Raw genomic sequence first — 25,574 nt, 5'->3', positions numbered from 1 at the left:
AAAAAAAAGTGGACAAACTTGTTCATTATTACCATAACTTTCTAATGGTGCCTGCATTGCTCAATATACGAAATCCTCAACAAAGCAAGAATTTTATGTAAAATAAAGAATATTTCTCCACATCAACACATGGAGGGACGCACAAAGGCTTAAGGTTTTGAAATGGATTTGAAATTACTAGATGGGTGGTGAATGAATGGAAGAACGAAAGTGTCATTAAAGAAGAAGATTGATGGGAAAATTTCAACAATATTTTTTGTCTAGACCATAAGAACTTCAATAATATTATAATTCTAAAGGGTACAAAGAAGAAAACAATTTAACACTATAGAGAGATATACCCCGTTAATGTCATAATGGCACCACATTGAATCAATAAGAAATGTCATCATTGTTTTACTTCCATTACCTTATAAGGAAATTATTTTCTTCTTATATTGAAATCGTGGAAGGCCAATACATCTATCTATGTATGAAATGCTTACAAAGATCTGATTTTGAGGGTGAAATTCTCAAAAAGGATGGATTGTTACAAAATCATCACTCTAACATAGTGAATATTGCACATGGATAATGTTGCATTGGAATACTAATGGATTTGGAAATGGATTGTAATTTGACCAAAATGATTAAAACGGTCAAGGTTCTAATGCACTTTTTCCATGAGATTATTTGAATACAAATACAAAGCAATGAAAGGAAAGCAAGACAGAGATTCCCACACATAAGTTGTATAATCAATCATTGAACAAGTTTTGGTACTTCTTTAACTATAAACAAGGTGAACCCATTAATCAAGTTTGGCAAATTTATTGACTTCCATTATTTTCATAAATAGAACAAATAGAAGTGGGTCAAGCAATGAAAGTAAACAAGACAGAGATTCTAATAATCTTTTGTAGAAGTAATTAATAACACTGAAGAATTATCAACGCTTCTTTTGATTATAAAACAAGGTTTACCCTTAAAGTTCATTAAATTTATCTACTTCCATTGTCTTCATGAATATAACAAATAGAAGTGGATAGAATCAAGGTTGGGAAGAGCTTCAAGCACACTTCCTTTGTGAGATTGAATGTCCAACATGGCATGTTACATACCCACATTTTATAATCGCCCTATACCTCTCTCTCTCTCTCTCTCTCTCTCTCTCTCTCTCTCTCAATGAGACTTTAGCACATGTCAAAGCAGCCATGCCTAGCATTGAATGGACAATTGATGACGATGATGCTGATGGAGCAACTATTGTCCAACTAGTGGATAGTATACCACTAGATAGATAATTGTAGTACTACCTTGATACCTAGAAGGTAGTGCTAATTCACTAGCAATTAGCTAGCTAGCACTACATTTAGAAGAAATGTTACATAGCTAAGCCGTAATGCTAGTATAGCTAACAAGCATTGCTATATAGCTAAATAGCATTAGGGAATAGTGGTAGCTACCTTTCTAGCACTACTACTTCTATAGGTAGCATTGCTTGTTTGCTAAGTAGGCTATAGCACTACTAGATATCTAACTACATCACTAACTAGCCTTATAGCAATGCTCAACACACAACTAGCATGCTAAATCATTGCTAGATAGCCATTTAGCACTTCCAAGGACTAACTATCATGTTGGTCCTTGTTACTTTGAGTCCAAGATGTTTTCCTGAAAATGCGATTTGAGAGTACTGTGAAAAAAAAAAATGATATTTTGTTTTGAAACCTGTGGGAGGATTTGTAGGACCCGCGAGGTGACAAAAGCTAACCATGGAGACAAAGAACCAAGAAGCGTGACAAAGAAGTTGGTGGGGAGAGACGGCTCTTTGCGACTACTCTCGTTGCGACTTGTCAATCTTTTGATGTCGACTACTTTATTTCATGTAATCATTAATGTGGGTTTGACACTAATTAGAATAATTAGTGAAAATCATTGCAAATGTAATTATGAGTGGAGTGCATCATTGTAAATACCACAGGTATGAATTATAAATACCTTGGTATAGGGATAGAATGGTTTGGGAGATATATTATTTCCTTTGTCATTGAGAAAATAGAAATGAGTCATGTATTTTGAGAGGGCCAGATGACTACAGGGCCTCCATAATGTATGCATTGGTACATAGTCAACCAATTGCCACTACTAGTGTAGATAACTAGTATTGCGAGATAACTAAGTAGAACTACGTATCTAGGGTACATGGCTAGGCGATATTGTTGGCTCGTCAAAATAGCTGCAACTAACTACTAGCTACATTACTATCACTCCTACTTACTCGCTAGGTTGCTAACTAGCACCTAGGCTAGTACTACTATCTAGCCTAATAGTAGTGCTAGTTTAGCACTAGTAGCTAGATTACGAGCATTACTAGTTATCTTAATAGAAAGGGCAATTCATTGCTAGTAATCTTATCAACACTTTTGTTTACCATAGTAGAAGCGCTAACTAGCTATCTAATGGAGTCAACTACCTTTCAAATAACTAACTAAAATCAAAACTAGCTATGTTAGTGAAATTTGTATACTAACTATAGTTTTGAATTTCTGCTCTAGCATTGTATTCTACCGTGATCTTCTTGAATAAAAATTATTTATTTGTTATAGTTGGAGTTGTATGAAACATTCAGTTCGATTCTCTTGGATGCACAGACTAGTCTTCATTCTTTTTGAGTTGTTGAAGCCATAATTTGTGTGAATGTTGAAAGTGCAGGGAAATCTGACTTCTTTAAGAGTCATTTGCAAACGCTGCTTTAGCAAACATGCAATGTTTGGCTTTCATTTGAGCGTTTGTGAGCATTTTCTGGTATTTGAATGCTTAGTTTCAAATTTCACAAAAGCGAGCACCAATGCCTCCAACATTTGCATTCATCTCAGTTAGATTGGTTGTTGACTTACAAATTTCATTTGGATTTCTAAAACATGCAGATTGCCTATGGAAACTCCACAGCAAAGATCAGATTCTAAGCATATTTGTGTGAGCGGAAAATAATTGGATTTATTCATACATTGAAAGTTACATGATGCCACAGAGTCCAACACACTATGGGGTGTATGAACCCCAAAAAGGGACCTTGCAAAGAAAGCCCTCCAGCTGCTATTCTCCTTGCCTTTCAACCTGTCTACATGATGGATCTTTTAGTACTGGAGGCAGAAGGGTCCAGCTTGCTTTCATATGTGGTGGCAATGGAGCAAGAAGGCGCAGGCTATCCACAAATGAAGTCTTCTCCTTACGGCCCTCATTCTTGCCAGGTGTGTGTGTGTTTGTGAGTTCACTTATTTTGGGTATAGTTAATAGACGGCTGTGTAGGTGGAGAAAGGGTGTTTTTGATGTCACACTACCTTCCACATTAACATGAAGGGACAATCGTGATTTCTTTGAACTCTGACTATGTTCATGACCTCTCAATTTTTCATGTACTGTGGCACTGGAATCGTCCTTACAGGGCCAACTTTCATGAATTTGCCTTCCATATTTGTAGTCACCCAAAATTGGCATTCCAAGCGCTTGTGCACAGTGAACTCGTATCTGCCATAATGAGAGTATCAGGAAAATCCTGCCTTGCTGGGCCTCTAGATTTGGCATTGAAACAGACTACCAAAGTAACATTGCAAACAATTGACAGACCTGATGCTTGCGTCCAGTGAGAGGATGAAGCTCCAGCCAGGTGCAACCTGTCCATAACGAATATAACAATCAGTATTTTGAATGGGCTTGAGAGGAAAGCTCCCATACCACTAAGATAAAAGGTTTTAGGCAACCTTCCAATGAGAAACATAACTTCAATAATTTTGAATGGGCTCAAGAGAAGAGCTTTTGTACTACTAAGATTAAAGTTTTTACACAATACCATGAACAGAAGGACCCAAGACTCTGTAATCAGTAATAGCTTCCTGTGAATCCTCTGAGTTAGGGTCATCAGCAACAACAATGGCCTCTGATTTTCCTCCATCCAAAACAACCTGCAGTCCATGTTTCAAGACATAAGCTTGACAACGCATACAGGTTCTAGTCAGGAGGAGTGACACAGCATGCAGCATTTGGTAAAGATTCAAAGACAACACGCAGCTCCCAATACCTTATTCCCAGAAAAATGTTTAGGAAAGTCATCGTAAATTTCTTTTAGAGTGCTGACTGTCAAATACTTTTTCAGACAAGTATTTCCACCCAAACCCTTCCCCCCCCCCCAAAAAAAAAAAAAAAAAAAAAGTCACTACGTCTGTGTAAGGGTCAAAGGGCAGCTTCAGACATATGCTAATGCAGGTGGTGTATGAGAAGAAACGCACCTACATCATCCTCTCAATTATCTAATCCAGGTGCGCAAAAACCACTCTCGAAGATCCTACTGCAGCTCTCTCAAGGGACAGCCCTCCTAGAGCCATAGTCTCCACTAGGCATACTCCTCCCTGCTTGGTCTGAGGTTGATGGTCCAGTATGTTACTAGTCATCCAACCACTCAGATCCTCTTGCCACTACAGGAGTCCGATACTGGTCATCAGTGTCCCTAAAAGTTGGCGAAGGCTCTAGATGCATGCTCCACCCAAATCTATGCTGAAGAAGAAGACAGGTGAGGCATGTCCTGAAGGACCCCGTCCATTGCATAGGCCATAAAAGGGCCACAGAGGGGGATACCTGACCTGAAATACTAATCCAGTGGACCTCTGTGGTGCTATCATCCTCCCATTTCAAGGCCTTCCAACAAGCCTCCCAGATGGCTAGCTCTACCACTGTGGCGTCGTCATCCTCCCATCGGCACCCAAATTCGGAAGGGTGTGGCCGCCATATTTATGAAGATGGAGCCTTCCGCCCTGTGCATTTCCACATATCTCGCATATGATCAGGCCAGGTCTGCTTCCGCAACAGTCCATCTACACAGTTGGATCAAGCAAGGATCCAATGCCACAAAGCCATAGGCCATTGAGGCGCTTGGATCTTTTGAAGATCCAATGGTCGGAACGTAGAAGATGCCAAATGGCATCTGGCATAAATGTCCTTTCCATCCTAGCTAACAGCGAATAACATATATCCATCTTCCAACGTTGAATTGCATGGATCCCCATTGGTGGATACGTCTAGGATTTAGCATATGTTTAAATCCTTAATCCAAGAGACCCTTTTTTGTGCCATAGTTGGATCTTTACGGGTGCCCCCCTTATCAAGAAGGGCTCTTCTTTGATGTGGAGTCTCATGAGGGCATTGTGACCTTCTGACAGGCCTTACTAAGGCCACTCTCAGTAGTGCAAAGAAGGGATAGTGCTAGTTACTTATTCGGCACCCAGATGTGAAGTATCTGGAGAGCCACAGGACCAATGACATGTAGCAGTTGGGCACAGTGGGATATGCTTCTCTCGTTGGTCAGAGGATTATCTTAAGATTCTGGCACATATGAGAGGAGCAGAGCTTCGATTGAGGAGATAGACATAGCCATCTGGGAGGCTTGTGGAGGGCTTGAGATTCTACATCTAATGCTCTACAACAGGCACAATATGCAGGCCCTTGGATGGGGTAACACTCCACAAGAGACACGATATTTCAGCCCTTGGATCGGAGTCTAGATCTAGGGTGGAGACTTTCGATCTAGGGTGGAGACTTTCGCGGCTACATGTGCCTCCATGGTCCATGGTGAGCCATTGGATGATCAAGTGTTGATCCTGTCAAAGTGCAGCGGAATATGCAGACAGAAAGAGAGCGAATGGATAGACAGCAGAAACCTGGCTAGAGAGAGATTATACTGCACAACAAAATACACGAAAGTCTGTGCGTTACTGCTGAGAAAACCTCCAATGAATGATCACAACCCCAGGGAACTCACCTCCAATGGTCTGGCTTAGGCACTCATGGAAATATCTCTCAAGTACCAGGGATACTTTTCACTGCCCCTCAATCATATGGCTGAAGCAAGAAATGTCTCAAAAGTATCTAGTTTACCTGAAGGGTACCTAGTGTGCCTGGAGTACCCTATTTGCACAAATTCATCCTGTGGGGATAAAGGATCCTTAAGGAGTAATTCAAACTATTAGAGTGCAAATCCAGAATGTCATTTCGCACCCCCCTTGACATTTTTTGCCCCAAGGCTGGCCAACAACGTTGCCAAAGAAGGTAAAAGCATGTCAGATTTTGCTGAAACAGATCCAAACCTTCAAGAGACTCAAACTACAAGTTGAGATTCATTGGGCTTACATTTTCATCTATGGTCATATTATTGAGAACCCGTAGATAAAAAAGTGACAGGTTTTGCCATGCTGGTCTTTGTAAAACTGGTGTCATTGTACACATTGCAGGACTGAGAAAATTTCAAGAGGTATTTATAATGTTTCGTCATGTTGGTCTTGTAAAACTGAGATCTGGTAGAACTAAAGGTATGTGTAAATAGAGCAAAGACTTCTAGGGGCATTCATAATTCTCTGGCCATCTCAGCATTGGCCCAGAACAGACATGTATTACCATACCCCAGTTCTCACTGATTACTGCAACTACGCTTTTCAATCCATCCTTAAACCAGCACGTTAATCTCACTTTCATGAAAGCAGATGAATATTAGGAAACATACCTTCTTTAGCGAAGCATTGATGCGGCCTTCACACTCATTTGGTCTGCCAATTACTAATGCCCAGTACTTTCGTTTGATAATTCTGTCATGAAGCACAGTATCCTGAAAGTTTAAAGAATGGTGAAATGAACTGTTGCTATCAGCCAAAGGCAGTTGATGCTGTTAAACAGATGTGTCGACAGAATCTTGCTGCAGAAAACCCATATTTCAGAACATTCTCAGACACAAAAGAATGTCTCCGTGCTAACATCTAAGAGATGGGAATAGATGCATGCCTTACAACCAGAAATCGCACTTTCAGTTTTTGCGCGAAACAAATCATGAAGAAGAGCTGCACTTTCTTGTGTTCTTCCAATTATCATAACCCCACTAGTGTCCTTGTCAAGCCTGTGGACCTGGCATACAACACCATGCACCCCATGCTTTCAGACCTTTGTCACTCAACGCTGTCACAAGTCCCTCTATAAAAAACACAGACAATAGTTAAAAAACACCAAGCCTGGTGCTATCAGCTCACAAAACTCCTTTCAACACCAAAATTGCTGTTGTTGCAGTTCTTGCAGATAAGAGACACATGTGAAGGACAGTTCAGCCCTGTGATCTCAGCTCACAAACCTCCTTTCGACACCAAAATTTAAGCTTGTGTTGTTGCACTTCTTGCAGCTATGAGACACGTATGCCAAATTTACGAAAATAGCCCACATCGGGCTTACAAACAAACCAGGCTTGATAAGGTGTCATGAGCTTAAGAGCCTTCATGGAATACTTGTTCAGAATATGATTTGAGCACATAATGGCTTCCATCCAAAAATTGTGTGGCAACCCTTTTGATTTTATCATGCATTTCCCCTATCTCCGAAAGTGACCCATTTTTACTTTCATTCTTCCCATTTTGTTGAGGAGTATACCTGACCGTAAATTGATGTGTAATACCCTTCTTTTCAAAAAATTGTTGCGATGACCATAATAGATATTCCCCCCTCGATCTGAACGGAGGGTATGTCATGTGCATGGATCATATCTGGCGTGTGTCAGTCACACGAGACTAGCTTAGGAAGTGTCATGAGGGCGTGGTTTTTGGCACATGCATGTTGGTCTGCGTATGGATAGAACCCAGAGAAAACAAGGAGCGTGGTCAAGGGTTGCTTGATGTGCTAGAACCCCTAGCAATTGTGCCTTGGGGGTGAATTTTGTGGTTTGGACCAAGAAGGGCTCCCAAAGGACCTTAGGAATTGAAGTCGATCATTGGTGGGATTTTCAAAAGACCCCACTGATGGGAGAAAGGAGCCGAAGCAAGAGGGAGATGGAGAAAGGTGAGAGCAAAAGAGAGAACACAAGTTTGTGGGAAGCAAAAGTCTTCGATGTGACTTCCCTTATTGCCTTTTATACAAAGAATAGATAAGGTGATGACGTGGCATTATAAGTACCACTTATACAAGGGATAGCACATTATGCCTTTATCCCCAACAATCTCCCACTTAAAGGCAATGTGCCCAAAAAGAGGAAGAAGTATACATAGAAAACATATACACAAAATACAAGAGAATCTCAATCATGAGAAACTCAGCCAACACCCATCTGTACTCTGCAATGTGCAAAGCGTTGCGGGTTAAGACTCTTGGTTAAAAGATCTGCAGGATTGTCATCAGTGTGCACTTTGACAAGCATCCTTCCTCTTGATGAAATAGACCCCCACTTTCCTTGTGGCATCATCTATAAATGTAACAAAGTATTCATGACCACCCATACACAACTGAGGCATTTGACATACATCACTATGTACCAAATCTAAGGGTGTCAATCTTTGTTGCAATGTCACTTTATGTGGTGACTGTGAATGCTTACCAAAAATGCAATGCTCACAATGCTTAAATTCCGAAAATTTCACAGACGGTAAATAACCCAATTGAGATAGTACTTGCATTCCTTTAACACTCATGTGTCCTAACCGGCCATGCCACAATGAAACCTTTGGCACCTTAGTTACGGCAACCACATGATTCTTTACATCAGAAACATGCAAAGTATACAAAGTATCACACTTGTACCCCTTTGCAATGACTCTGGCTCCCTCGGTTATCTTCCACCTACTATTACCAAACACAATGTAGTAGCCTTGATCATCCAATTGACCAGTACTAACCAAGTTCTTTTTTAGCTTTGGCACATACCTAACATCATGAAGTATAAAATGTGTGCCATCAGAAAATGCAAGTTTCACATCTCCAATCCCTGCAATAGAGCATGCTTTTCCACATATCCCATGCAGTGTTCTCATTTTCAACATTAAATAGAAGCACATCTAAAATAGAAAGCATGATTGTAGAACATGCCAATTCATCAACACTTTCCCAATCATCATCTGATATATTTTCCGGCTTCACTCCCTTTTCCTTGATAGGACAGGCTTGATGCTTTTGAAGAAGCACATTATAGCACTGCTTTTGCCAAATGGCAAAATTGTGTGCTCCTTCCAACTTCTTGATGTTAAGAAGTGAACCACCTTCACTCCCACTTGAAGCCATATCTCAGCAAATAAAAAATCAGCAGAGGAAATTAAAAAAGCTTGTAAAATCTGTCCTCTACTGGAGAGAACTTGCAGCCAATATATATTCCAACTTTGAATGCATAAACAGTACCAAAACTGTAATTAATTTCCTGCACCGATATAACTCCAAAACTGAGTGAAATATGCCAGCAAAACTGAGTGTAACTCACTCAAAATTCTGTCCCAACTTGTGACGGAGATAGAGGCATCCAAAACTCAGAGAAACTGTCCCAACATGACAGTAAAAACAGTCATAAATCTGCAGCAAACAATATTCTTGTTTTTCTCAACACAAAGGCATCCAAAATTGGCATCCAAGACACTATTCCAGTGTCACAAAAATTGCTGAGCACTTGTGCACCAAAAGCCCCAATTTCTGAGATCAAAAGTCAAGCTTTGACTATCACAAATGTGCACAATCCAAGCATAAAGGAAATCAGTACCACTTTTGCAACAATGTCAATGCATCCAAGTGCTCCAAGCACTACTTCACAAATGCATAACCTCTGCCATCAAGCTCAAGGAATATTCTTGGAATATTCTGAATTCTTTGAGATTCCCTCTTCCAATGTGTCCCATTGCTTCAATGTGCAAGAGCAAGCCTTCCGATGCATAAAATTGCAAAAGCCCCAAATTTTTGTGCCTTATCCACTGCCACGTGTCAATAACTGTACGGAGCAGTACGGGGCTGGATGAGTCCTGTTGGAGCAGCAAAGGCGGCTGCCATGAGGCAGGGACCTGACTTTATATAGGCTGGGCCCTTGCTTGATTGAGGGCCAAGGCCCTAGAAGAGTGGGCCCAAAAGGCCCTGGTTTGTGAGCCCTAATAGGGCTGGACCAGCCACAGACTGGTCGGCCAGTCTGGTGCAGGCTGGTCTGGTTTTTGCCAGCCCCCTTGGGGCCTATAAAAGGAGAGGCATTTGGCCTCATAACTCATCACTTGGAGCAGCCCACAGGACAGCAGACAGGAGCAGCAAAGGGGGAGCCTTAGGCCTACAAGCAAGAGGACAAGGTGCCCAGGAGAAGCTGCAGACTTAGCTAGAGTGGCAGCCCACCTAGGCTGGCTTCCGGACAGCAAGGTGGAAGGGATCTAGACAGAGAGTCTACATATGCTCGAGGTGGAGCACGCGGGCTCAGAGATCTAGAAGTGTCAAGCTTGTAGTAGAAGGACCTTTAGGTATTGTATCCTGTCCTACTTTGTGGACGGACGGAAATATAAAGAGTTGCTTCTATATTTGTCTCTGAGCATTGTCTATTTATTGGCTTGCACATCTATGCACATAACTTGAGAAGTTTGTGATTCCACACCCCACATCACACTGTGTGAGCTCCTAGGCATTACTATCAGTCTTCCGCGTGCACACCCTCTGTTGGGTCATTTCTAACACGGGGATGACCAAGGGCTTTATGATGACCTTGTCACCAAGCACACTTTCCAGGATTTCCTTACAGGCCTAGATCGGCGTTTCGAAGCATCTACTACTAACCTTACCAAATTGGCTCAACAATTCAAGACACTTGAGGCTTCTATTATGATGATGACTACTACTATGAAGGCCCTTACACACGTGGATGCTATGGCCTCTGTTCTAGCATCGAATATCACTCCAGATCCATATTCAGGGGAGCAGAAGGCTAGGACTAAAGAAGGTGACTTCACAAGTGGCAAGTCCACCTCAAATTTCATCCGTACTCTGAAGACAAGAAGATTCAATTGGCGGTTGGCTATCTTTCAAGGAAAGCCCTCCAGTGGTGGAAGGAATTGCGGCCACAACCCACCAATTGGGCTGATATCGAGGATACCTTCAAGAAGGAGTTCTTGAAGAAGGAGGACTACAATATTGTGAGCAAATTCAAAGACCTCGATATGGTCAAGAACAATCTCACGTTCGGGACCTACCTACAGAAGTTTAGAGATCTACAAACATGGGCATCAAAGATGCATTCCACCACTTTGTTTGGATTTTTTGTGGCTGGTTTACCAAATTCCTACAAACTCGAAGTCAAGAATAATAAAGCTACGTCTTTGCAAGCAGCTATCTCGTTTGCGCGCATTTATGTGTTGAAGAAGTGAAAGGAAAGCATGAAGCTGAACACGAAATGAGAATGCTTGCTTGCTTATGGAATGAAGAAGGGTGAGGTCCATATGTAGGCACCTCTACATGAGCCACCAAGCTCCACAATCATCTCCTCAATCAGCTCCTAGAATCTCTCAATCATCCTATGTGGCATCTACCACCACCTAACAGTGCTTATGGGCACCTAACTGTGCCTCTAGCACACACACATAGAACCCAAGGTGTGTCTGAGGCATACACCTTGAGATATCCCATCAAACCCTCCCTCAAGGGAATGCCTCAGGCTATGTCAAGGATACATCTAGTCTCATAGTTTCTCATGCCATCTCATGGTGGTCAAGGATAAATCTATGGCTAGGATCTCATGCTAGCAAGGGTTTCCAAGTGTGTGAAGTAAACAAAGGGATACATAAGACCTTCCAATGGTTATCTCCCCTGCATGTACATGCACACAATGTCTGCAGGAGATACCATGGAGCAAAACACATACACATGGCCTACATCATATGGTGACCAGAGGTGTTTACAAAGAACACAATAGTTTATTCCATTCATTTTGAAGGACTATCCAAGCAGAGTACCTTGACTCAACATAAAAGAGAGATCTGGAGCATATATGGAGATGGTTTAAAAAGCATAATCATCGTAGGAGGCCTCATCTTGTGGAGGCACATCAACTGAAAGTGAATTGGCAGTTTCTGGTTTTGTAGTTGCTTCCTTTTTGGCCTTACAGAACTTTTCATGGTGATTGTTTTTGCCAAAATATTTGCAAGGATTCATCTTGAAGCAATCTTTTGAGAGGTGATTAGTCTTCCCACAATGTTTGCAAGGTTGAAACTTGCCCATTTGAGTTTTTATGGCATAGGCGATGTCATTGCCTCTTCAAAGTTCCTTGTGCCTTTCTTCTTCTTGAAGAGCAGTAATAAGACCTTCAAGAGTAGGATTAGGAAGATTTTTCAACGTGGTAACAACATGATCATAATCTTCAGGCATACTTTTGAGCAATACTGCCATTGCATCATCTGTAGTGATTGGAGAGTTGATAGAAGCAAGTTGAGTCATGAGACTCCCCATGTGATTGACATGAGCAGCCAAGGAAGTGCCACTAGCCATCTTCAATTCAAAGAAAGCAATCTTAAGTGACAATTTTGAGATGTGAGAGCTAGCACCAAAAATAATATCAAGCTTCTGCCAAGCTTCAGAAGGAGACTCCAAATCAAAAATGTGATGAATATACTCATCTCCTAAGCCAAGAGCAATAATGCCATAGGCTTTCTCCTCTCTAGCAGGATCTCGTGCCGGGCGTGTAGGAGCTGAGGATTCTCCAGCATTAGAGGCTATTGAAGAAGAAGTTGAAGCAGGTTTGACAAGCTCCCAGAGGTTTTCCCTCATCAATGCAAACTTAACTTTCATCTGCCATGTGTGAAAGCCTTTACCATTGAACTTATCAATATTCAAGAAGGTAGCCATGAGAGAGTCTAACCCAAAATGGGCAATGTCTACTCTCTTACAAGGCCAGAAGGAGTTGAAAAGCTTCAAAGTACAAGCATTTAGTGTAACAAAGACTTGTAACCAAATTCCATACTAAAAATCATAATGGAAATGATACCTCAACTTGTATGCTTCATAGAGGTGGCTAAATGAAAGTATTCCAAGCAAATCCAGGCATAGCAACCTAAAGGAAAGTTGTAGCCACACTTGTACTGATGCTATTCGCCACTTTAAAACATCAGAAATGCTAAAGTAGCATCTAATGTAGCACCAAACTCACAACATTGTCAAAACTGTCCAAAACAGAGGCATGATCTGTTAGCACCTATGTGTTGGGAGTGTAGGATGACACCTTAGGTGTAGGCCCGTGGCACTTTTTACTCCAACTAGTGGAGGTTTTTTCCCCCGAGCTTGGCAAGCACACTTCCATGTGACCTGCAGGGTGTGCTTAGCAAGCACAACCCTATCCATGTACATGATGTGACTTTAGTCACATCTTCTCTATCATTCATTCCAATCATTGCTATTGCACTTGCTTACTCCTTGTGTGTCTTGTCTCTGCACCAACAAATGGTATCAGAGCATTCTCTGTGACGTGACATCCTAACGTGCAGCCACCATCTTCCAGCCGCCATCCCCCCATCGCCTACTCGTGGTGTAGTTGATATCGTGGAGCAACCTGTTGCTGTTCGAGAGGAGCGCTCTGTTGTTGTTCGTGTTCTGCCGCCCTGTGCCGTGGAGCTAGTCGTGGAGAGCTGCTGCCGTATCTGCTCCGCCTGGCCGTCGCCCCTATGCGTGGAGCTGCTCCAGCCTAGTGGACGTGTTGTCCATCAAGCTCAAGCTCCCGCTCAGGCCCGTGTACGTGAGCCTGCTGTAGGCCCCCGCTTTGGCCCGTGGACGTGAACCTGCCTATGGTGGCCGACGCCTGCTTGTGCAAGCTGATGCTGCCCTACGCCGTCGCCCTGCTCGTGCAAGCCACTGCTGCCCTGTGCCGTCGCCCTGCCTGTGGAGGCCGTCGCCAAGCTCGTGGAGAGCTGCTGCCATCATCCTACGTGGAGCTAACGCTTCATCTTCCAGCCTCTCCAACCTAGTGGTCGTACTGCCCACCGACTAGCTCAAACCCCCGCTGCACGTAGCTTGGGCCTACCCGAGACCTGCGCCGTGTTGTTGTTCGTGACGTGCACCTTGTTGCCGTTCTTGAGGTGCGGCTTGCTCCTATTGAGGTGCTGCTGGATCTGGTGCAGGTAGCCATGTGCTACTGTGGAGTGGCATGTTTCTAAGGAGCGGCCAGAGGTGGTGAACACAAGCATCGTCTTGACCCTGTGAGGCTTATTTTTGTGCGGCCCTGCGACTCAGCCAGTACTCGTGCTGTCTTGTTTTGGTGCGGGCAGCCTTCTATCCGCATCTTGTTACTCGTTTGTAGCATCTTGCTTGACGTGCTGGTGGTTTTGGCCCATGTGCCTCGGGGTATTTCTTTATTTTCAGGTACACAGTCATTCAGGGCAGAATCAGAGGGATTTTTGCATTTTGGGGAAATTCTATGCAATTGCAATGGCAGAAAGGGATGTTTTTGGATTGCTCTCTGCAGAAGATAAGTTGGATGGCACCAACTATCCTCTCTGGTCGTACATGATGTGACATGTGCTTGTGGCCAAAGGCTTTTGGGGCATTGTGGATGGCACTCAGTTGTGTCCACATGCACCAACAACCGCTCCTTCACACAGTTCAAAGGATGAGTCATCTCGGATTACAGAGATATCACATGCACCTACTCCAGAGCAGAGTCGATCGGATGGCCGGGATGCCAATGCACATGCCTTGATTGCATTATCTGTTAAAAGAAGCATTATTCCTCACATCCGGTCATGCAAAACAGCAAGGGCAGCTTGGGAAAGTTTGGCAAACTTGTACCAAGTCAGCATGATGGTGATTCCATGGATGATTATCTCACGAAGGTAAAGGATTTACGGGAGCAATTAGCATCTGTGGATGAGATTATTCCGAATGCCTCGTTGGTTTCTACAGTGTTGCAGGCCATCCCCAACACGTATCAGAATGTGTCCACTACTATGCGGCTTATGATGAAGGGTAATCCCAATTCGATTACCTTCGATGAGCTTGTTTCTGTACTCTTGCAAGAGGAGCAGTCCAGACATAACAGGACTGTGATGCATGTGGCTGATCAGGATTTTATTGCCAGCCAGAAAGGCAAAGGTAAGGCTGCATTTCAGGGGGGCAGCAAGCCCAAGAAAGATGCAGGCCAGCCATCTGGCAAGTATGAAAAAGAGGGTGATAAACCCAAGAAAAAGGGGAAGTGCAACTATTGCAGGAAGCCAGGACATTACATTAATGAATGTCGCAAGAGGCTTGAGAAGGAAAAGAGCGAAGAGGCCAGCATGGCAGTGACGGATAATGTCCCCAAGTCGGATAACAAAGAGGCTGCAAATTACACTTATACATCCTCCCATGATGAGGAATGGGCTTTTACAGTGTTATGCAGTTACAATCCGTCTGTTCATGATGCATGCCTATCTGTGAGTGATGCCAATGTATGGTATTTTGACAGTGGTGCTAGCAAGCACATTACCTCACAGAAGGATTTGTTTACATCTTATGCAGCTGGTTCTCATGGAGGCACAGTGACATGTGCCAACAACTCCTCCCATCCTATGCAAGGAGTGGGAAAGATTGTACTTACCGCAGCAAATGGTGGTGATGTGCTATGGGTGCCTGGTATCAAAAAGAATTTGCTTTCAGTTTCAGCCATTGCCCGTGGTGGCTTAATGGTGAAGTTTTTGGATGACAGATGCACCGTACATGACATTAGTGATGGTGATACAATTGTGGCTTCTGGAACTTTATGCATGGTCTTTACAGACTTGATCACTATGAGAGTGCTTTGCATGATGCTTTATTCACCACCACCCCATCACAGTTGGCAAATGCTGAATTATGGCATGCTCGATTTGGCCATCTCAATTTCAGAAGTTTGCTGCATTTACACAGCCATGAAATGGTGTCCGAGATGCCACACATACATACTCCGACTCGCCATGTATGCGAGGGATGTATCTTGGGGAAGATGCATCGCACACCGATTCCTAAAGATGGGACTGTCAGAGCTGTCCGGAGATTACAGCTTATACACAGTGATGTTTGTGGTCCTATGAGGACTCCATCTATTGGGGGATATCTGTATTTTGTCACTTTCATTGATGATTTCTCTCGTTTCACGTGGCTCTACCCATTGAAGGAGAAGTCAGAGGTGTTTACAAAATTCAGACATTTTATTACTCAGACTGAGAATTATGCCTCAGAAAAAGTGGGGACACTTCGCACTGATCGAGGGGGGGAATAATGTTCTGGTGCTATTTGAAGCATTGGGATCTCAATTGCGATGGGTAGTAATAATTCAATGCCATACACCAAGAAATACGAAGTATAACCTATGCCTTATACATTAGATTTTATGCCTACACCACTTGTGAGATCTTTGATTCTAATTTCTACACCCAGTGTTAACTATCTTTCTGCTACAAATGGCATGCAGGACCTTGTTGGTACTTTGAACTTGGCGATTGGCCTTTAGATTGTATGGTCTAACCGATTGTTGCACAATGATTATAGATTGTGTTAAAACAGTTAAAATAATAAAGCTAATTTGTTGTTGCATGACATTCGACAAGCCAACCGCTATGCTAAAGAGGATTGGAAAAGGCAAGATGCAGAAGCTTCGTCAGCAACATGTCCAAGGAATATCATGCATATCTTGCAGAGAGAGGCATCATCCATCAGTGTACCACTCCATACACCCCAGAGCAAAATGGGTGTCTGAAAGGAAAAACAGGTCGGAAATGGAGATGGGTAGATGTATGCTCAAAGGCAAAGGTTTGCCCAACAGGTTCTGGATGGAAGCTCTCATGTGTGCAAATTATGTGCTTAACAGATGTCCCACAAAGGCCTTACATAATCTCACCCCGTATGAGGCATGGCATGGTAGAAAGCCTTCTGTTGCTCATCTCAGAGTATTTGGTTGCTTGGCCTATGCACATGTGCCACAGCAACATCGTACTAAACTTGATGATAAGGCTCTCAAATGCATTTTCGTGGGGTACAGTGTTGAAAGCAAAGGGTATCGGCTGTATCATCCATCCAGCGGGAGGATTATTACAAGCAGAGATGTCATTTTTGCTGAGGATTCCACTCAGCCATTGCTGTCCTGTCAAAAACAGCCTGATGTCTACTCCAAGGATGTGTTTGAACAAATGCTGCCCATGACAACTGAAGGTCCCTCATTTTCAGAACATTCCAGTTTGATTCCCCATGCTGTTGCGCAGGGCGGTACAGCACCTAATCAACCTATTGTGGCTGAACCACATATGCCTATGGATGAGGCAAATATTGACCAGGCAGTTGATGAGGAAATGACAGCCATTCAGTCATCCAAACAGGTGCCCAGGTGGCTGATTGAAACATTACGGGACAGCAGGTTACATACTCCTTTACCTGCGAGGACTCGTGCAAAATCTCATCATGCATCTGGGTTGTTTACTGATTATGCCTTTCAGAGCACATGCAATGATGAAGAACCTCTGACATTTGAGGATGCTGCAGAGGACAGTAATTGGATGGCAGCCATGCATTCAGAATATGATTCTATCATGCAAAATGAAACATGGCACTTGGCTGAATTGCCTCCAAGCAAAAAGGCCATTGGTACTAAGCGGGTTTACGAGATTAAGCGGAAGGCTGATGGTTCAGTAGACCGCTTCAAAGCAAGACTTGTTGCGAAAGGGTATGCTCAGCAAAAGGGTATTGATTTTGATGAAACCTTTGCCCCTACCTCTCGCATGACCACTATCAGATGCATGATTGCCATGGCAGCCCATCATGGATGGCAAGTACATCAGTTGGACATCAAAACAGCATTCCTACATGGCGACTTGCATGAGGAGGTTTATGTTACACAGCCTCGTGGATTTGTGCAGGATGGTCAAGAACACTTGGTGTGCAGGCTTCGCAAAGCTCTGTATGGCCTTAAGCAGGCACCTAGAGCTTGGTATGAGAAGATACACACTTATTTGGTTGCCCATGGATTCCGCAACAGTCCAACTGAGAGTACCCTCTATGTTAAGAGAACTCAGGATATTTTTTTGGTCATTGTTTTATATGTTGATGACATGCTGCTCACAGGCCCCAATGAGCAAGATATTGCAGCCTTCAAGGCTGAATTACATTCCTCATTTGAGATGAGTGATCTGGGCCCTTTGCATTTTTATTTGGGCATTCAGTTTATACAGCGGGATGATGGTATTGTTCTGAAACAAACTAAATACATCCAGAAGTTGCTTCAGCGGTTCTCTTTCCAGGGTTGCAAGCCAGTTGCAACTCCTGTGGAGTCTGGCATGAAATTCAGCATTGAAGATTCTGGAGATGCCTTTGATCAGACATTGTACCAGCAGGCTGTGGGCTGTTTGATTTATTTGTGCAATACACGGCCAGATATTCAGTTTGGGGTCTCCTTATTGAGCAGATTCATGCATTGCCCAGGAACTAAGCATTGGCAGGCTGTTAAGCGGGTGTTCCGCTATTTGCACGGTACTATGCACCTTGGTTTATTCTTTCCCAGGGGGGCTGATCCACAGCTGCATGCTTTCTGTGACTCCGATTGGGCAGGATGCTTTGACACAAGAGTGTCCACTTCAGGTTTTTGCTTCTACTTTGGGCATTCATGCATCTCTTGGTTGAGTGGCCACTTCCAGTTGTGAAGCTGAGTACAGGGCAGCTTTCACAACCACCGTTGAGTGTGTTTGGCTCAGGCGATTATTTGCTGATTTGGGTATGAGACAAGAGTCTGCTACCTCTATTTTTACAGACAGTCAGAGTGCTTTGGCACTTGCGAAGAATCCCGTCTTCCATGCTCGCACAAAGCATATTGAGGTTCATTATCATTATGTCAGAGAGAGATTGCCTGCCTCAGAAATCAGCATGATCTATGTGCCTACACATGACAATGTGGCAGATATATTCACCAAAGCATTGTCTCGTGAGAAGTTCGAAGGCTTTCGCAAGCTTCTGAACTTACTTCCTTTTGGTGATTGATATCACATTTGCCTTGTACATTGTCACCACTTCACTCCACGGGGGTTTGTTAGCACCTATGTGTTGGGAGTGTAGGGTGACACCTTAGGTGTAGGCCCGTGGCACTTTTTACTCCAACTAGTGGAGGTTTTTTCCCCCGAGCTTGGCAAGCACACTTCCATGTGACCTGCAGGGTGTGCTTAGCAAGCACAACCCTATCCATGTATATGATGTGACTTTAGTCACATCTTCTCTATCATTCATTCCAATCATTGCTATTGCACTTGGCTTACTCCTTGTGTGTCTTGTCTCTACACCAACATGATCTTGGAGGGCTTAGATCTCCTTCTTAAGAGCAAAGAAAACAAGGCTTTCTGGTTCAAATGAAAGCTCACATATGGGCGAATCTCTGGTGCAAAGGTCAGACGTAATGTCGCGCGGTGTTGCTAGCTGGAACGTCATCAATGTCGACTGGTTTTTGGCTCTGTTCTCCTCGAATATACAACCATTGCTGCTCAAACTTGAACACGAGAGTCCAAAGTATGGAAAAGCTTTCCCTAAAAGGAATTAGAAAGAGGTGGAGCAGAGAAGGAGAATACACGAAAGAGAGCTTCGACGGAATTCGGGGAATGGCAACCAGCAGCGACAATCATTTTCTAATTCCTTGCATGTGGAAGGTCGCCCATACGAAGGGTCTCTCCAGCCAGAAGGACTTGGAGAATGGTGAAACAACGAGGGAGAACAAGCTCTCACAAGTTTGGGGAAGAAATGGTGAAGATGAAGAAGAAGATGATGATGACATGGCATAAATGGGCTCAAGGAGGATCATAGTGCTCTGATACCATGTTGAAGAAGTGAAAGGAAAGCATGAAGCTGAACACGAAATGAGAATGCTTGCTTGCTCATGGAATGAAGAAGGGTGAGGTCCATATGTAGGCACCTCTACATGAGCCACCAAGCTTCACAATCATCTCCTCAATCAGCTCCTAGAATCTCTCAATCATCCTATGTGGCATCTACCACCACCTAACAGTGCTTATGGGCACCTAACTGTGCCTCTAGCACACACACATAGAACCCAAGGTGTGCCTGAGACATACACCTTGAGATATCCCATCATTATGATGCTACGATGAAACCTGCAAAGGGTGCGACTCCGCATAACAACAATGCGAAGAATAAACGTAAGTTTACTCATCAGTAGAATAAACGTAAGTTTACTCATCAGTCTTCTAGCACATGAATATTCGCTGCAATCTCAAAATTCTCTCTCAAAAGCCAGCCAATGCTTGGCTCAGCAAGGCATAAACCCAACTAAACGACACCTTTGTTCTAAACCAATAGCCAATTGCAAACCACTATTCCTCTCAAGGAAGTGACCGGTGAAGACGCAGGCTAGCCTGATGCGCAATCAAGGGTGGGACTGGCTTTTGGTTGTATGGTTCGACCAATAGTCCGGGGTTCAGGACAAAAAATAGTAAATATAGCAAATGAACAGAGCTGATCAGCAGGGTGAAGATTATTCTCAATGCAGCAGAAGCTCCCCAAAATGCCCTCTTTGATCAATGTTTCCCCAAAATGCTGACTTTTATCATGGTTCTGCAAAAAAACTACTGAGTGGACTGAAAATGCACCCAAAAGTGCAAAATATAGGCTGATCCTTGCATGATGCTTCCTGAGACAGGTTTAAAACCACAAGGAGAGATCTCCAATAGCGCCAAAAAGGAACAGCTTCAAAACAGCAAAATAGTCCTGAATAACACCTTGAAATGTGTGTCTAGCCATCCAAACAGCCGTTGCGACTGAAAATTAGTGGACCCCCAAAAGACAGGTTGTCCTGCTGCCAAAAAGCTCCAGAGGTGCAGAAAACAAATCGTCTTGCTGAAAATGAGCTCTAGGACAAAGGCGAACCAGTTTTGGAGCAAAAAACCAGCAGGAAACAACACAAAACAGGTCGACCAGCCTTAAAACAGCACGAAATGAGTAAGAAATCTGGCGCAAATTCCTCCAAGAGAAGTCTCCCACTTCCAGAAGTGCTCCAGATGCTGGCTGAGATAAAAACCAACCTAGTGGCTGCAAGTTTGCGTAATGAAATCAAAGTTCTTCGTGACAACAAATCGAAGCTAGAGGGTGTGGGAGGCACGAGGAGAGGTGTGATAGCCAAAGGGTGTTAGAAATATTTATATTTCTATACACTTGGACAGCATGAAATCTGAAGTACAAACTTCCAAGACTTTAAGAGGTGGAAAAATCATGTCATTTAGTTTACCAGTCAAGCATTTGTTATATGATGAGAAGGATTGATGTTCTGTAGGTGAGTCGGCATACTTTTTTGATAGGTTTGCAGCATATTGAAGCTAGTTTGAGCTTTGTAAGAAGATACTTTCGTATTCAATACTTTTATGGTAGTTATTATGTAGCTTTTGATGTTGAAAGTTTTTGGAATTGTAATCAAGATTGCAATAACTCAAAAGCATTCTGCTTGAAAAATTGGAGTATTTTGAACATTTCAAAGCTGATTAGCAAAAATATAACAAAGGGATGTGATTTTAGATAATTATCATTCACGGTTTTAAATTTTAATTGAGATGGAGGAGATCAAGTTAATATTTGGGTGTCTTTGAATTAATCCTAATCAAAGTAAGAAGAATCACTTCTCTTTTTATTTAACGAGGCTTGAATGGTTTGGAGGCGAAGAAAACATGGTTACAACTAAGTAGTTAGGATAGCATTTGATAGGAAACACACACACTTGCAAGATTGTAGCTGCACAAACGGCTGAAAACCTCAAGACTTCTAGCAATAAAATGCATCCTTTGTGCACCATTTATATGTATATATATATCTAAATGAATCTGGGAACATGCCCAAACTCATCCTATAAAACACAACACAGTGTGCAGTTTCAATCTCATGATAGTCACCCATAAGGTTGTAGACCATAGTATAAACATATGCTCTCAGACATACAAATCCACACACCCACACATACTTGAGCGTCCATTTATACAGAGGTCTTGATACTGAGTTTCTATACAAATTGACTTCAAACTCAGATATCCTAAAGAGAGCAAGAGCAAGACCTACCGCGCCACAGGCACCGCCTCAAACACGGGCTCCCCCCCCTCCTAGGGCTACACGAATCCCTCCTGCACCCCGCACCACCTCTGGCCCACGGTGGGTTCCGATCGGCCCTCTACTTCAGATCACACATCCACCGCTTCGAAGGCTACCCCCTTGGAGCCTCAGGAGGAGACTAGTGTTCAGAAGCCTTGTTCGACTCCACCCCAGGATCAGGCTGCACCTTCCTCAGCAGCCCAGGTTGTTGGCACCTCTCCAGGTGTTTCAGATGGTTCCCTAGACATGCTTTTTCTTCAGGAACACAAACTGGATGTTAGAGATTGCTCCAAGTCAGGTAAGCTGCTTTCAGGCCGGAGTTTTTGGCTTCCTGCCTTGGGAACCAGAGGAGGTACATGCATATCAGTTTCAGGATTCTATTCTCCCTTTGATCATTGGACACGGTACCAACCCCCTCCAGGGCCCAGTGGGTTCTACTTCTAATTGACGGAGGTAAGGTTGGTTTCCTCAACCTCTATGCTCCGAACAATAGAGGGGACTATGTTCTGTTTTGGAAAGAGTTGCTCTCGTGGGCTGACATTGCAGATTCGTGGATTATTGGAGGTGACTTCAACATGGTTGAGGCACCTTCTGATAAGCAAGGGGGCAGAGAAGGTGGTATTCATTCCCTCGAGAGAGCAGCTTGGGATGCCTTCTTGTTCAAATTCAGTGGCAGAGATGTTTGGTCAGATGATGCATTTCATGTTCAGTCTCAGTCACTTTTGTTTTCATGGTCGAACCATAGGGTGCAGATGCCTATCCATGCCCGGATTGACAGATTCTATGTGGATGACTGGGCTCTTGATAGAGGGGGGATAGTTTGCATCGCACCTGGTGTTTCCACTTCCAACCATTTTCCGGTAGTTTTGTCCATATCAGAGCCCCATCTGAGAGGACCGTCTCACAGTATCAAGATCCCCGATGCCTTAAACACGGATGAGACCCTCAGAGAGGCAGTCTTGGAGATCTAGGTTTCTCACATGCAGGGGGGGTGGCCGGTCCTTCACATGTGGCCACAGCACTTGCCAGTATCAGCGACTTTCATTACTCCGTTGCTAGTGCTTGGCGAGGTGAGGTACTCAGGCGGGAGATTGGTATCCGCCAACAGTTGGCAGCCTTGCAGAGGGAGGAGCAAAAATGACCATCACATCCTTGGGTACAGGAGCGCCTTGCTACGGCAAGGGCTCACTTGCAGATATTGCTCGATCAGAGAGCAAAGTATGCCTTCCATGCACGGGAGTCCTTTTGGATACAAATGGAAGGGAGAGTCAATAAACACTTTTTCTCTACACTTGGTCCCAGACATAGTAGAGAGAGTGTCAAGCAGCTTATTGACTCTAACGGCATTTTGCAGTCTCATCCGGATACCGTCATCATGCACTTAGCGACAGCTTTCTATGCCTTCCTTCTTTCCGCAGATCCTGACACACAAGCCAGAGATGTGGCTAGAGATGAGATTTGGCAGAGTTTACCTGTGTTGGTCACACCAGAGATGATATGCTTACTTGATGCACGCTTTACCAACACAGAGTTCAAGAATGCCCTCTCTGCCCTTCATAAGGGCAAATGCCCTGGTTTCGATGGTCTTACTCCTTTTTTTACAGCCTCTTGGGATATGATCGGTGATCATATTACTTCAGCCCTACAGGACATTTGGGACTCGGGTGAGATGCTTGACTCCTTGACCGAGGGACTCATACACCTTATCCCGAAAGGTGGTAACAGGAATTTTGTATCCCATTGGAGACCTATCCTTCTTTGGACGCATTCAGGCTTGCACACCTACCTTAGGAGATGATTGGGTGGACAGCCCTCACTGGATTTTTACTTCTGCCTCTCTCAGGTCTCTTGCCTCTCCTCTCATGACTGCCATCCTCAAAGCTTGGGGGAGCTTCAGGAACACTCCGCCCTCTACCCTTGAAGAGATTGATAGGCAGCCAATCATTTGGAACGATAGTATACTTGATGAGCATGGCAGACCTCTGAGCACTTCCCATTATATGCAGTGGTCTGGATGGGAGAGAGGCCCCGCCTACACAAAAGGCACTTGGAAGGCTTTTATCAGGCTACCTGAGGATCAGAGGCTACAGTCCGTGAGTCAACTCAGAGGGGTAGCCCGCAGGATTCAGCAGATAGATGCAGCCATCCCGATGGATTGGACAGTTGAGATGCCTATTACTTCCACCACTTGGATGGAAGCTTTTTCAAGGATAGCAGTTCCTCTATAGGTGATCGCTCTTCGAGGTCTCGGGGAAGATGCTCTGGTCTTTGACGTTGAGGATGGAGGTATACTCTCTAGATCCACGAATGATATTCTTCTAGAGGTTGCCTTTTAGCCTGTCAGGATTGTTGGTTTTGTGGACCATGGAGCGGGCTTGCAATGGTACTTAGACCCCGACCCTCTGCTCTTGGCCCTGGGATCCTGGAGGTTGTGGTTATATGGAGGTGCACCTATCAGGTGCTTGCAGTGGGACCCAGGAGAGTGGGACTGGATAGATCATGGGCACCGAGAGAGGGGGATTCCCTTCTTTCGTTTCACGGTTGGTAATGCCAGGAGATTTCAGTTGAGCAGCAGAGGTTGGATTCCCTCCAGAGCCCCCCATTAGGATAGCTTCTTCATCACCGCACATTTGCGTAGGAATTTTTGGAGGAGGCTCTGGAAATCCCTCAGAAATAGAAAGATCACTCTTTTCTTTTGGCTTTCTATTCATGGAGGGATTGCAGTGAACCTGTGGAGATCACGATTTGGGACTGATCCCACTTGCCCTCGCTGTCATTCTGCAGAGGAGTCAGTGCGACATTGCCTTTGGGACTGCAATCAAGCGAGAATTGTTTGGAAAGGAGTTGCTTGGATACTCAGCATTTTTCATACTTCCCCTTTCTTCATGACTTGGGGCTCAGTCGCATGGTTATCCCTTACTGGGTCCCACGTGTTTTATGAGGGTGAGCCTTCTTCTTAGGCACTCTCGATCCGCCGATAGGTGATAGAGACCTGCTCTCTTCAAGATGTACCACATATTCCTTTCAGAGCTTCACATGTTTCAGTGGACACCTCCTAGGAGATTTTGGCTAGCATTTCCTCTTGGCACATTTGGAGAGCCAGATGCACAGAGGCCTTGGATGACACCCAAATACACCCATCACAGGTGTTCACGGGTATTTGGAGTGACACGGTTCACACTTTGATAGCCATATGGGCTAGCATGCAGGGCCCTTCACAGGCAGCCTCTTCTAGGCGGACTGTATTTCTTCGAGTTTGGATGGGTTCTCCCTTTTTCTCGGAGGTTGCTACCGGATTGAGATGGCACTATCAGCCCCAATCCTTTCTTTTTGGCTCTTGAGCTTTTCATGCATTGCAAGGTGTATCCCGTATTCCCGTATGGAGCTTGCTCTAACGGTTTTCTTTAATACTTAATAGAAGTCTCTTTTTTTCCCAAAAAAAAAAAAAAACTCAGATATCCATCATTCTTGAAGCTTCATCCGTCTTTTTTTCCTAGCAAACTCCAATCCTAGGAAAATTACCTCTTGAAAACTTTAGTAGAGTATAATGCTGGAAAAAATAATTATCTTGGGGTAAACTTGTATAGTAATACATTGTGTTTTGCCTTACTCCATGAACAAATGCCCAAAGTCGGGCAAGCTATGATAACAAGTTAGAACTTCGTGAAATATTTTCATACGACCTACACCTGCAGTTTTGTAGATGTTATTCTCTTTGTTTTCTCACC

The 25,574-nt window shown here is 43.8% G+C and overlaps 1 protein-coding gene and 1 pseudogene across 1 annotated transcript in view; one reads left to right on the top strand and one right to left on the bottom strand.

Annotated features, from left to right (window-relative positions):
- Positions 1-2,968: 2,968 nt before the first annotated feature.
- Positions 2,969-25,574, bottom strand: part of LOC147904049 (RNA pseudouridine synthase 4, mitochondrial-like) — a 42,580-nt gene continuing 19,974 nt past the window's right edge. The window contains exons 6-10 of the mRNA XM_087372680.1: positions 6,808-6,927; positions 6,533-6,634; positions 3,833-3,944; positions 3,610-3,656; positions 2,969-3,510 (exon numbers count right to left, since the gene is read on the bottom strand). Of these exons, the coding sequence (XP_087228806.1) occupies positions 3,079-3,510; positions 3,610-3,656; positions 3,833-3,944; positions 6,533-6,634; positions 6,808-6,927 (813 nt within the window). The 3' untranslated portion in view covers positions 2,969-3,078. The remainder of the gene's footprint in view (positions 3,511-3,609; positions 3,657-3,832; positions 3,945-6,532; positions 6,635-6,807; positions 6,928-25,574) is intronic.
- LOC147904050 (secreted RxLR effector protein 161 pseudogene) lies at positions 18,048-18,750 on the top strand (annotated as a pseudogene).

This window comes from Dipteris shenzhenensis, chromosome 3 (genome assembly GCF_047967505.1).
Source record: "Dipteris shenzhenensis isolate YYH24624 ecotype China chromosome 3, Dip_SZ_1.0, whole genome shotgun sequence".
In the NCBI taxonomy this organism is placed as follows: domain Eukaryota; kingdom Viridiplantae; phylum Streptophyta; class Polypodiopsida; order Gleicheniales; family Dipteridaceae; genus Dipteris; species Dipteris shenzhenensis.
The sequence above is the reverse complement of the archived record's forward strand: the minus strand, read 5'-3'. Positions and strand labels throughout refer to the sequence as shown.